The 13,128-nt window shown below is 34.5% G+C and overlaps 1 protein-coding gene across 4 annotated transcripts in view; it reads left to right on the forward strand.

Moving 5' to 3' along the window:
* The window catches only part of TBCK (TBC1 domain containing kinase), a 209,918-nt gene that overhangs the window by 79,164 nt on the left and 117,626 nt on the right, over window positions 1-13,128 (forward strand). For all 4 annotated transcript variants that reach the window (XM_061419450.1, XM_061419452.1, XM_061419451.1 and 1 more), the window contains exons 15-20: window positions 604-702; window positions 2,384-2,446; window positions 4,416-4,542; window positions 5,696-5,746; window positions 7,645-7,728; window positions 10,237-10,322. In XM_061419450.1, coding sequence (XP_061275434.1) covers window positions 604-702; window positions 2,384-2,446; window positions 4,416-4,542; window positions 5,696-5,746; window positions 7,645-7,728; window positions 10,237-10,322 — 510 coding nt within the window. The remainder of the gene's footprint in view (window positions 1-603; window positions 703-2,383; window positions 2,447-4,415; window positions 4,543-5,695; window positions 5,747-7,644; window positions 7,729-10,236; window positions 10,323-13,128) is intronic.

Consider the following 13,128-nt stretch of genomic DNA (forward strand, 5'->3'; position numbering starts at 1 on the left):
ACCAAATTAGAGTAATTAAGATATATTAAGATTGGAACTGTCATTCTTTTGGAATAAGTGTAAGTTGATAGAAACATTTTGTAAAACAATTGAAGGTATATATCAAGAGCATTAACAACATCCATACCCTTTATCCTAATATGTCTCTTCTAGAAATTTCTCATGACATACAAATTTACAAATAGGCAAATTTGTATACAAAGATATAGGAGAAACTGTAATAATAACATATTTATTTAATACTTTCTATATCATCAGCTATTTTACAAAGAGCCTTACTTATATTACTTTACCTGTATGAAACTGATAATATTATCCTCAGAATGAGTCTTTTTCTTAATTCTCACAGAGCACAAGATAGAGAGGGATGACTAAAAACAGTAGAATCAACTCCTCTCATTGTGTAATACGAGATTTACAGAAGATAGAGAACTATTTCACTGCTAACTTTTATGTATTAATAACACCAAAGTAATTTCAGGCACTTAAAAACATTATAATTCACCTTCAACTTTTTCACTGGTATATTGAGAACTGGCTAGACTAAAGAGGTGGCATTGGTAATTCAAGGTATTTTTCATATCTTTTTTTTTTTATCTGTAGGCTTATCCATATAAAAAAAATCAAATCTGGAAAGAGGCAAGAGTCGACATTCCTCCTCTTATGAGAGGTTTAACCTGGGCTGCTCTTCTGGGAGTTGAGGTAAAAGAGAAAAGAGAAGGTTGGAAGCTGATTAACAGTATTAGGAAAAAAGAATGAAAGTGCCTTCTGAATGTTGTGTAGTAAAATATGAGCATTAAGAATCTTTGGCAATTTTACGTGAAAAGAATAGAGGAATAGACTAGACAGAGTAGAAAAATATAATTGAAAGGTTTTTTTATCCTTACATTGTATTTAATGAACTCAAATTATCTTGATTATTAATTTTAAAATCAGGATATTTTAAGAATATATATGCATCATTTGTAAGTCTATAGTCCTGCATATAAAGTATGTTCCTCTAGAAATAAGTTTGCCTATTTATAGGTAGTTCTGTCTAAGTTTGGAGAAGTCTTCCATTCTAATTTGAACCTTGTCAGAAATCATTAACATAATTTAGTGCCTTTTGACGCATCTGTCTTATCAGAAGCACACTGCTAAGAGAAGTAGCAACTTTATCTTGTACAATACCTTATCTGTGGCAGTGAGGAAAGGAAAAGTGTCACAAAATTATTAGGGTGACTTGCAGTGCTAACAGAGAAGAGCAGTCATAATAATGAGCCAAATACTACCAGATTGTTCCCTTTTCTGTCAATTTCCTTGACATCTTACCTTCATCTGTTCTATTATAGATATCTTATGGCTGTCCATCACCTATTTTTTGTGTGTGAATTTTCTCAAATATTTTTAATCCTTTTCACTCTCTGTTGAAAGATTTCCTTTCTTCATTTTTGATTCCTTTGGTGAGAATTTCTGAACATTTTTGAGTTTGGTTGCTTCCTTTATAAGAATGTCTAATGTTCTATACCATACATCAGTAGTTAGTATTGTAATACTTTAAGCATATAAAATAACTTTAAGGATATAATGTAGCTTTAAGCATATAATGTTCAAAAGTTCAAAAGGACTCCAAGGTCTAAATCTTTCATTAAATAGATGTGCCAGAGAAGTTGATGCAGCACATAATGTCAGAATTTGAACCCCAAATTCCTGGCTCTTTCTCTACCATTAACATTTACCAGACCCATAAGAATTGTTCTGTGCTTAGTCCTATAGAACATGACCAAAATTTTAAGTGCTTTATTCAATTGTTCTTTCTTTAATGGTATAAAAAGGTAAATGGTTCCTCTAGTCTCTTAATGATTTTATAACTACATGATATTCCACTCTGATTCATCCCAAACGTCTGCTTCCTTATGCTGAACTACCACTCCTAAAAACAGTTTCATTTTATTTTTGCTTTCATTACCAACTTTTAACAGGAATATTTCTTGTGGGATGAACCCCACCAACCTTCCCCTGAATTAAAAAAAAAAATTTTCTCCTTGAAGTTTACTATGTATGAGATACAGTGAATAAAGAACAGAAAAGCTGCATTTTGTGTCATTGTGGAGGCTGGGAGATTGGCTAAGCATATTCATTAGCCATGTGACTCATTCAACATGTATGTCTTACAGTATGTATGATTCAAATGTCTGCCTCAGCAAAATAGTAAATTGTTTCAGACTTTTATCACAAACTATCAAAATGTAGAAAAGTTTTCTAAGGATATACTTTGAGCTTGAGTGTGCCTGTCCATAATTGAGTGTGCTTTCAAAGACAGATGTTTTTAAGTAGATTTTGCCTAAATGTATAATTTATTAAGGATATGAAGAAGTAATTTATCTTCTCTTTTTTTTTGCAGGGGGCTATTCATGCCAAGTATGATGCAATTGATAAAGACACTCCAATTCCTACAGATAGACAGGTATGATATAGATTTTCTTAAACAACCTAGATAAGTTTGCCAAATCTTTCAATTTTAGAGAAGCAAGAGGAATTTTCTTCCTTTCATCATGAATACTCAGCAGCCATGATATACATATGATATTAGAGAAGCATAAGTCTTACCTCCGTCCATAGTTCTTCAGGCACTCTGTCTATCAGATCTACTCCCTTAAATCTATTTCTCACTTCCACTGTATAATCATAAGGGATTTGATGTAGTTCATACCTGAACGGTATAGTGGTTTTCCCCACTTTCTTCAATTTCTGTCTGAATTTGGCAATAAGGAGTTCATGATCTGAGTAAAGTAATGCTCAAAATTCTCCAAGCCAGGCTTCAGCAATACATGAACCATGAACTTCCAGATATTCAAGCTGGTTTTAGAAAAGGCAGAGGAACCAGAGATCAAATTGCCAACATCCGCTGGATCATCAAAAAAGCAAGAGAGTTCCAGAAAAACATCTATTTCTGCTTTATTGACTATGCCAAAGCCTTTGACTGTGTGCATCACAATAAACTGTGGAAAATTCTGAAAGAGATGGAAATACCAGACCACCCAACCTGCCTCTTGAGAAACCTATGGGCAGGTCAGGAAGCAACAGTTAGAACTGGACATGGAACAACAGACTGGCTCCAAATAGGGAAAGGAATACATCAAGGCTGTATATTGTCACCCTGCTTATTTAACTTCTGTGCAGAGTACATCATGAGAAACGCTGGGCTGGAAGAAGCACAAGCTGGAATCAAGATTGCCGGGAGAAATCTCAGTAACCTCAGATACGCAGGTGACACCACCCTTATGGCAGAAAGTGAAGAGGAACTAAAAAGCCTCTTGATGAAAGTGAAAGAGGAGAGTGAAAAGTTGGCTTAAAGCTCAACATTCAGAAAACAAAGATCATGGCATCTGGTCCCATCACTTCATGGCAAATAGATGGGGAAACAATGGAAACAGTGACAGACTTTATTTTTTGGGGCTCCAAGATCACTGCAGATGGTGATTGCAACCATGAAATTAAAAGATGCTTACTCCTTGGAAGAAAAGTTATGACCAACCTAGATAGCATATTCAAAAGCAGAGACATTACTTTACCAACAAAGGTCCATCTAGTCAAGGCTATGGTTTTTCCAGTGGTCATGTATGGATGTGAGAGTTGGACTGTGAAGAAGGCTGAGCACCAAAGAACTGAGGCTTTTGAACTGTGGTGTTGGAGAAGACTCTTGAGAGTCCCTTGGACTGCATGGAGATCCAACCAGTCCATTCTGAAGATCAGTCCTGGGTATTCATTGGAGGGAATGATGCTAAAGCTGAAGCTCCAATACTTTGGCCACCTCATGCGAAGAGTTGACTCACTGGAAAAGACTCTGATGCTGGGAGGGATTGGGGGCAGGAGAAGAAGGGGACGACAGAGGGTGAGATGGCTGGATGGCATCACCGACTTGGTGGACATGAGTTTGAGTAAACTCCGGGAGTTGGTGATGGACAGGGAGGCCTAGCGTGCTGCGATTCATGGAGTCACAAAGAGTCGGACACGACTGAGCGACTGAACTGAACTGAACTGAAGTCTTACCTCTCTCAGATATAGTCTAAAAACTCATTAGTGAGTCAGAACTTTTCCTTTAAGGAGTTTAAGCCAAGTAAGTTTTCCTAGTATGTACCTTTTTTGTCTGAAGAATTTGTGCTTTATTTAGACCAGATTTAAAGTAAGATTTTTTGAAAACTAAATTAATACATACTTTTTCAAAACAAATGATCTGCTTTTCTTATTTAAGTATACTTAAAACTTTTTAGTGTTCCTGAAGGATTAGTATAAAGTTCAAACACTTCAAAACACCAGGAGTATATAGGTGGCCTATTCTTGAATTCATAATACAATTTCTCCTCTTCCTTCTCTCAGGATTTATTGGTGATCTGTCTGTTATAGTTCTACCATATTGTTTTGCTGTTTTACAGATTGAAGTGGATATTCCTCGTTGTCATCAGTATGATGAGCTGTTATCCTCACCAGAAGGTCATGCAAAATTTCGGCGTGTCTTAAAAGCCTGGGTCGTGTCCCATCCTGATCTTGTGTATTGGCAAGGTAACTTTTTCCCCCAATTACTAAGACTTTCTGAAGTGTTAGGAATGTTGCATGACTGATAATTTTTAAAATCAAAACAAACTATCAAATTATCTTTGGCTTTAAGAAAAGTCAATACTAAGCTATGCTCCATTTTTTGAGATGTTTATATGAGAACTTTTTTTTAAAACTTTGTCTAAATGTCTAGTGAATATCATTTAAATGCATGACATTTAATGAAACAATTTGTCATCATGTTGATTAGCAAAGTATAAAGAATATTTTATACTCGTATAGTCTTTGTGAATACATTTTTAATCCTTGATGCAAATAATAAAATAATTTTGTACTGTAAATAATTTGGGGATAGTTTATATTCTTGACATTTAATGATTTACAGCTTTTGCTTAACAGATTAGGGTATTATGAGGTTATTAGGAATTGGGGAATATATAAATCACCCTGAAGTTCTCATTTTTTCTCTTTTTAAAAAATATCTATAATGCCCTATCTCCTTGATTTTTACCTTTTCTCATTATTCTTTTTGCTGTCATTGATAAATTCATGAGTGAGAGATCCATTCCACCTAGTGCTATTTTTTAATTTGTCGTTATGAATAGTAATCTTTGTATTTCAATTCTATGTCTATTTCTGGCCAAACATGAAAATAAAGCTATTTTTTTTTCTAGCTCTATTCATTTTAGAGTTCCATGTCTCCCTAACAGTTACAGATACAATAAAAGAAATATCATGTATTTATATTTTACTTTACAATTTTTTAAATAATTTTTTTTCATCTAATGAACATGTAAGAAGAGAAACATGTAAGAAAAATTTTCATCTCTTTGACAAGGAAACCTCTTTGGAGTTAAGTGATTGCCAAAATCACACAGACAGAGACTGTATTCAACCCTTCTATCATTTGTACATTTTTCTGTTACTGTATTTCTCTCTTCAACTTATAATAACCTATTGATAATAATGGTTGATTTATATTGGATATTTACTATATGCTAATTACCATCTGTTACTCCTCACAATAATCCATAACATATTTCTGGATCAAATGTATAATACTGAATCTATATGAAAGTAATGCAGAGATCTGAATAAGGTATGTATCTACAATTCTGCTGGATTATGTTTAATTTTTTCCTCAATCTCTCTCCATCAGGTCTTGACTCACTTTGTGCTCCATTTCTATATTTAAATTTCAATAATGAAGGTAAGCCTATTTATCATTTAAATAATTATTGTGTTTATTGTTCTAAAATATTTTATTCAAACATGATATCTTGCTCTCTTCCTAGTAGAGCCTGTAAATTTCTGTGAAATAATCTGTTGTGACTCATTTTAGAGGATGTGAAGAATTAATTTATTTCTGGGAGTTTTTAGCGGTAACTAGAGATTTAGAGCAGAGAAGGCAATGGCACCCCACTCCAGCACTCTTACCTGGAAAATCCCATGGACGGAGGAGCCTGGTAGGCTGCAGTCCATGGGGTCACGAAGAGTTGGACATGACTGAGCAACTTCACTTTTCACTTTCATGCATTGGAGAAGGAAATGGCAACCCACTCCAGTGTTCTTGCCTGGAGAATCCCAGGGACGAGGGAGCCTGGTGGGCTGCCATCTATGGGGTCGCACAGAGTCAGACACGACTGAAGTGACAGCAGCAGCAGCAGAGATTTAGAGAGAACCTGATGGATTATTCTAAATGCATTCATCTACTTTGGTGACCATTTTTATGAAACTTTGGAGAAAATTCTTTCCTCCAAAGAAGACTGTTTTAGAGATTAGTTTTCATTTATATGTACTCTGTAAATGATTTGTAAGGAAAACAGTATTGATCTTGCATCCTCCAGAGTCTTTTATTTCAACTACTACTTCCTTTTTTTTAAACCACTACTTCCTTAATGAAGACTTTTCTTACCCTCTTGCAACTTGTATTTCCAGAAATTTATCTTCTGTATGTTTCATATCACAGTTACTTATATACTAATATAAATATATAGTGAAGGACAGGGAAGCCTGGCATGCTTCATTCCATGGTGTCACAAGGAGTTGGACACAAGTTGGCAACTGGACAACAATATACTAATACAGTAACCCTTCTTTTGGTAGTGGATTTTTTTTTAATGACAAGGGTTTTTGTTTTGTTTTTTCTGTCCCCTGATGTAATTCCTTTTTTATAGTAGGTATTTAGATAAATATGTAAATATTTATTATGAATATCCTGTAGCATGAATCCTTAGAAACCTTAATCTCAGAATCTCCATTTCTTCAAATTCTGTTTCATATCAGAATGCATAGATTCCTGGAATTGAGTTCTGGTCGGACAGGACTGAGCGACTTCACTTTCACTGTTCACTTTCATGCATTGGAGAAGGAAATGGCAACTCACTCCAGTGTTCTTGCCTGGAAAATCCCAGGGACGGGGAGCCTGGTGGGCTGCCGTCTATGGGGTCGCACAGAGTCGGACACGACTGAAGCGACTTAGCAGCAGCAGTAGCAGCAGCAGCATAATCCCAGAGAACTAAAATTTCACCATTTGAAGGCTTTTTAAAAATGCCTGTTCTCTAGTATTACTTTTTAATCTAGATAAGAGGCCTGGCTGTGTTTAGTTAAGCATAGTTCATTATGATACATATTGATTTAAGAATGGCATCTGTATTTGATCTATATTTGAAAGAGCAATTATTACTAGTGTTTTTAAATCCAATGTTCTCAGACTCTTTGCATCAGTAAAAATTATGGACATTGAAGTTTATGTAGCACAATAATGATTATTATGTTTAGGGATTTTAAAATGCATAAAGTTCTGGTAATAAAGATTTTCTTGTAGGATAACGATTTCTGCAGTATATATATATATTTTTTTTTTTTCTGATTTTTTGGTGTTGGTTGTTTTTTCCTTTTGCTGCTGCTATAGTAGTTTGAAATTGAAAAGGTACTGGAGTGGTTATCTCTTGTTGTGCACAATATTTTCTGTAGGGTTTTTCCCCATATAATTTTGTGCTTCCATCAGTTATTAAGTAATTCTTGGAATGTGTGCTGAGTGAGTGAATGACTGCTGATCTTTTACCTCATTAACTAATTTGTTATATTTGCCATACTCTTTTTTAGCTCTGGCTTATGCCTGTATGTCTGCTTTTATCCCCAAATACCTGTACAACTTCTTCTTGAAAGACAACTCACATGTAATACAAGGTAAGGAAATATTTCTTTGCCTTTTTATAGGGAAAGTTATTATGTCAAAAGTGATCAATACTAGTTAAATTTATGGTTTTCACCCAACAAAATATGGTGACAGTTTATCACTAAAACACATGAAGAAATAATTAAGTTTAATCTTTCTCCCAGTCCACAAAAAATTACGGTGTTTTCTAATAATTGTTTAATATCTAATCTGAGTTTGGTTCAAATTCAGGTGTGCCAGTTTAAGAAAATAAAAGTCCAGCTGTTTGTCTCTGTCACAATTAACGTTGATTACAAAAAGCTTTGCCATGGAGCAAGCCTACTAGGAATTAATAAAAATGTAGTGTGACCAATAATAATAAAATTTTCAAAGTATGTAATAAAAAAGCTATGCTGTAGGAGAGGATTAAGAATTTTAATATGATCTTATTAGAAGGGATAAAGAGTATTCATTTTATATCTCATTGCAAAAATTTCTGAAAATACAAAGTTTCGTTAAAACAGAAAATTTATATGAGACATGATTGTGTGGAAAAGAACACCATTAAACCTCACTTGAAATTTGAGTGGAAATTTCATAAAAATCTTGAATTTTTTTTTTTTAATGACATTTACCCCAGATGGTACAGTGTTAAAGAATCTGTCTGCCATTGCAGGAGTATCAGGAGACATGGATTCAGTCCTTAGGTCAGGAAGATCCCATGGAGTAGGAAATGGCAATCTACTACAGTATTCTTGCCTGGAAAATTCCATGGACAAAGGAGCCTTGCAGGCTGCAGTTCGTGGGGTCACAAAGATTCAGATGCAGCTGAGTGACTGAACACACACATGCACACCTACATAGGTCACCTATCAGAAAATACTATTTTGGGAGATATTTTATCTCTTGATGGGAATTTTCATTATTAGAAACCAAAATTAGAGTGTTTTATGAACATTTAAAAGATTCAGTAGTAAATCCATGGAATCTGTTGTTTTAATTTTATTACTAGTTTGTTTTTCAGTAGCTTCTCTTAAATTCTCTTAGGTTGGTTTACAGATCAAAAGACATATGCATTTCAATTTGTTTCGTTTGTGCTAAGGAACCGTTCAATGCATTTTTGAAATAACTTGAAATTTGACATAGTGCTGATATGACAGTGCTGGTATCATCAGTTCTGCCATATCTTTTCCTTTAAAGAAATGTTTCTGTATGTAACAAGCATACTGTATCTCATTCTAAAGCCTATCCTGAGCAACCAAAACTTATGCCAGCCTTATAGTGTATATTTACATATATGAAATAATATATGGTATATAACAATATGCAAAATAATTATATCTACCTATTTTTGTGTGTATTATATATACACGTTTGTGTGTGTGTGTGTATTCTTTTTTTTTTTTCTTGGACATGAACTTGAGCAAACTCCAGGAGATGGTGAGGGACAGGGAAGCCTAGCGTGCTGTAGTTCATGGGGTCACGAAGAGTTGGACACAACTTGGCGACTGAACAACAGCAACATATGTGCAGTTATAATACATACATAAATTCAACCCATCAGTGTTTGGCAGAACACAAGGAAAATGTTTTCATGATGGATTAGGTTTCTTCAGTAGATTCTTAATCAGCCACGTAGTTCACCATAGTAGTTATCTTCTGTCAGGCTCAAATAAGAAAGACATTTAATAAACTGGAGCATAGCTGTGGAGAATTGCTTGAGGTGTGACTTTCTGGTTTAAAATAAAGTGTGCGTGCATGCTTAGTCGCTTCTGTCGTGTCCAACTCTCTGAGACCATATGGTCCATGGCCTGACAGGCTCCTCTGTCCATGGGATTCTCCAGGAAAAAATACTAGAGTGGGTTGTCATTCTTTCCCCATTTTATTAATAAAAGTTAATGATCATATGCTTTCATCAACATAAGTTGAATGCATATGATTGTTGATGTAGCATACCTCTGGCTTCTAGGTAAATTGGGACGATAAACATACCATCCCTAACTGGAAAGAGAAAAAATGAAGTTAAAAGTTAAATCCAGAAGTTCCCCTTTGGGATCTGTCCTGGATCTTCACTTTACTGCAACAAATTTCTATATCTGTATATGTAAATAAATTTGAGGTGTAATTATTCTATATGTGACAGTGTTATTCCTTATTTAAGTATCTGTTTACATTTTCTGAAAAAATGATAAATGTGAAACAGGTTTAATATCACTAGAGAAAATAATTTGTTGAATTTAATAGGGAAAAAGTCATTCATCATTTGAATAATTTGTGATTCAGGAAATGAACTGACTATTCTGAAGGTAGAAAATAAGTTGTGACATAGCTTTTAACAAAAAGCTTTTCTTGTTTAATAATTAGCCATAAGTGATTGAAGTAGTAACAAAACAGAAAATTATTTAATAAAGTGTGTTTTCTTCGTGGAGAAACTAAATCTAATTCAAAGTGTAAATAAAACTAATTTATGTGGATTTAATGTCTTTATTTGATGTACTATGTAAAAACAATGATTGTTTTAAACTTTATTGTCATTTCAGAGTATCTGACTGTGTTCTCTCAGATGATTGCATTTCATGATCCAGAGCTAAGCAATCATCTCAATGAGATTGGATTTATTCCAGATGTAAGTACTTGGTGCATTAATAAGAAATGATGTAAAAAAAAAAAAAAAGCAGAAATTGGCAACACAACAGAATAAAACTGTTTTTAAAGTTTTGTTGTCATAAGAAGTCCATCTATCTAAAGTTTCTGCTACTAACTATAGACTTTTATTATAAAGTTTATATGGTTACGTTCCATGTCTTCACTTAGTAAAGGGAAGTATCTTGTTTTTCTTGATACTATCAAATTAATTTGAAAACCTGTTAGTGGAGTGTTGTATTGTGCTGTCAGCAGTTTTCACTTGGATTTTATGATATTCAGGCTTGTTTTTGAAGAAGTAGGAAATTGGAACTTAGTTACTTCTTAAGTATTAATAGCTGCTTCTGTGTTTTGCTTGAGATATTACTTGGAAGCTTTGCCAGATTTGGGCTTACTTCATTAGCTTCTCAGGTTCCTTATCAAACCAAAAGTCAGAGCTGACTCTTGGTAGTCAGAGTGTAGCTTAGCCTGTTACTCACATGTAGCTTGTGGCATGGAGTCAAACCTCTTTTAAAAGACAGAGTACAATGTCATAGGTTTTTGTAAAACTAAAAAAAAATTCTTTTTGAGTTAGAAATCTCATTTTTTCATCTTAACCTTCTTTGTTTCCTGATCATACTGAAATGGGGAACTGAGTTCTGTTCACAGAGTCGAAGAATACCTTTCCTTTTAAGGCTTATATCCACAAAACAGTATGTTTATGGTAAGATTAGGAGTGAAAATGTTTATGTTAACACTGAAAATTCAGTTAAAGTGTTAACACTTAAACAGTACAAATACTTGCAGGGTGATTTGAAGTTTAAAACTACTTTCATAAACATTTCATTTGATTCTCAAGTCAAATATGTAAGGTGTATGAAGCAAGTAATTTCATCATTGAATAGATAAGAAATTTAATGTTTGAGAAGGTAATAAAACTAAATCTCAGGACATAAAATTTTAACATATCATTGACAACTCTCTGTCTGGTTCATCTTTCAGGGGGAGAACAAAGACAAAACATATGTGTACTAATTCTAGTTCACTGCTCTGTGTGTTGTGCTGTAACTCTGTGGTGTGATCATCAGGCCTAAAGTAACCATCCTTAATATCCAGTGGAATTTGCTTCTAGGCCTGTGGAGAAATACCTTTTAGTGGAGTACATGGCTTATTCAATGAGGGCTCCAAAGTATATACACATAAAACAAACAAAATAAGATCAAACCCTACAATTATGTATGGAGAGGAAAAATTATTTAAAAATTAACCAATATAGATATATATTATCATATTAAGTATTTATTTTTATATACCTCTGCCTTTCTTGCTTCACATTATAAATGTGATATATATTACATATAGACAGTTCAGTTCAGTTCAGTTCAGTTGCTCAGTTGTGTCCGACTCTTTGCGACCCCATGAATCGCAGCACGCCAGGCCTCCCTGTCTATCATCATCTCCCCGAGTTCACTCAAACTCACGTCCATCATGTTGGTGATGCCATCCAGCCATCTCATTCTCTGTCATCCCCTTTTATCCTGCCCCCAGTCCCTCCCAGCATCAGAGTCTTTTCCAATGAGTCAACTCTTCGCATGAGGTGGCCAAAGTACTGGAGTTTCAGTTTTAGCATCGTTCCTTCCAAAGAACACTCAGGGCTGATCTCCTTTAGAATAGACTGGTTGGATCTCCTTGCAGTCCAAGGGACTCTCAAGAGTCTCCAAAACCACAGTTCAAAAGCATCAATTCTTTGGCGCTCAGCCTTCTTCACAGTCCAACTCTCGCATCCATACATGACCACTGGAAAAACCATAGCAATACTATAGATTAAATCTTATGGCTGGAATTGAAGAAATTACAGAGGAACTGATTCCCTAATTAGTAGTGGTGTTAGATTTCTGAGGGAAAAATACTAAGCTGTAGACATAAAAAAAAGGATTTCTTTTCAAAATATTCCCTTGAAAGCACCACTGACCACTTGTGAGGAAAACAGAAACCTATATTAATTTAGTTATACAGGTGGCACTAGAGGTAAAGAATCCACCTGCCAGTGCAAGAGAGGTAAGAGACATCGGTTTGATCCCTGGGTTGGGAAGATCCCCTGGAGGAGGGAGTGGTCTGGGAAATCCCATGGACAGAGGAGCCTGGTGAGCTACAGCCCATACGACACAAAGAGGTGGACACAACTGAGCAATATACAAAAATATGTATGAAATTATAAAGAGAGTCTGATAAAATCCTTAGATACATTCTTGAACATAGGTAGAATTTAAAAATCACATATGGAAAAATAGTTTATCTTAGTTAATCAGAATAATTAAACTCTGAAGAATGTGGTATATGAGAAGAGGCAAGCAAAAAACAGTATTATTAAAAAAATAATAATTTAAACATAATTTAACTGCTTACTGTGCACCAATTACTGCTCTGACCCTTTAGCATGCATCTAATCTTCACAAGTTTGAAATCTAATTAAACAATGACTGTTAAATATTTATGCATAATATCGATTTGGGAAAGGCTAATAGCATGGCAGAAATAAAAGTCTAGATAATAACATGAAAGGTAAGAGTCATTGGGATTTCAACTTAAAACCTTTCTAATGATTTTGCATCATGTGAGGGGAAATTTAATGTGCTCTTTATAATATAGACATCAAGTCAGGGATCCTTTCAGATCTTGGATTTGATTTTACCCTACTTAAATCTAATAAATGAACCTCTTACTGTTTCATGGATACTGGTAGAAAATCCAAGACTCCTTTGTCAGTGATAAAGGGCTTTCTCATTCACAGCACAGCTAGCAGTGTGAGC

The sequence above is a fragment of the Bos javanicus genome, chromosome 6 (genome assembly GCF_032452875.1).
Source record: "Bos javanicus breed banteng chromosome 6, ARS-OSU_banteng_1.0, whole genome shotgun sequence".
Lineage (NCBI taxonomy): Eukaryota > Metazoa > Chordata > Mammalia > Artiodactyla > Bovidae > Bos > Bos javanicus.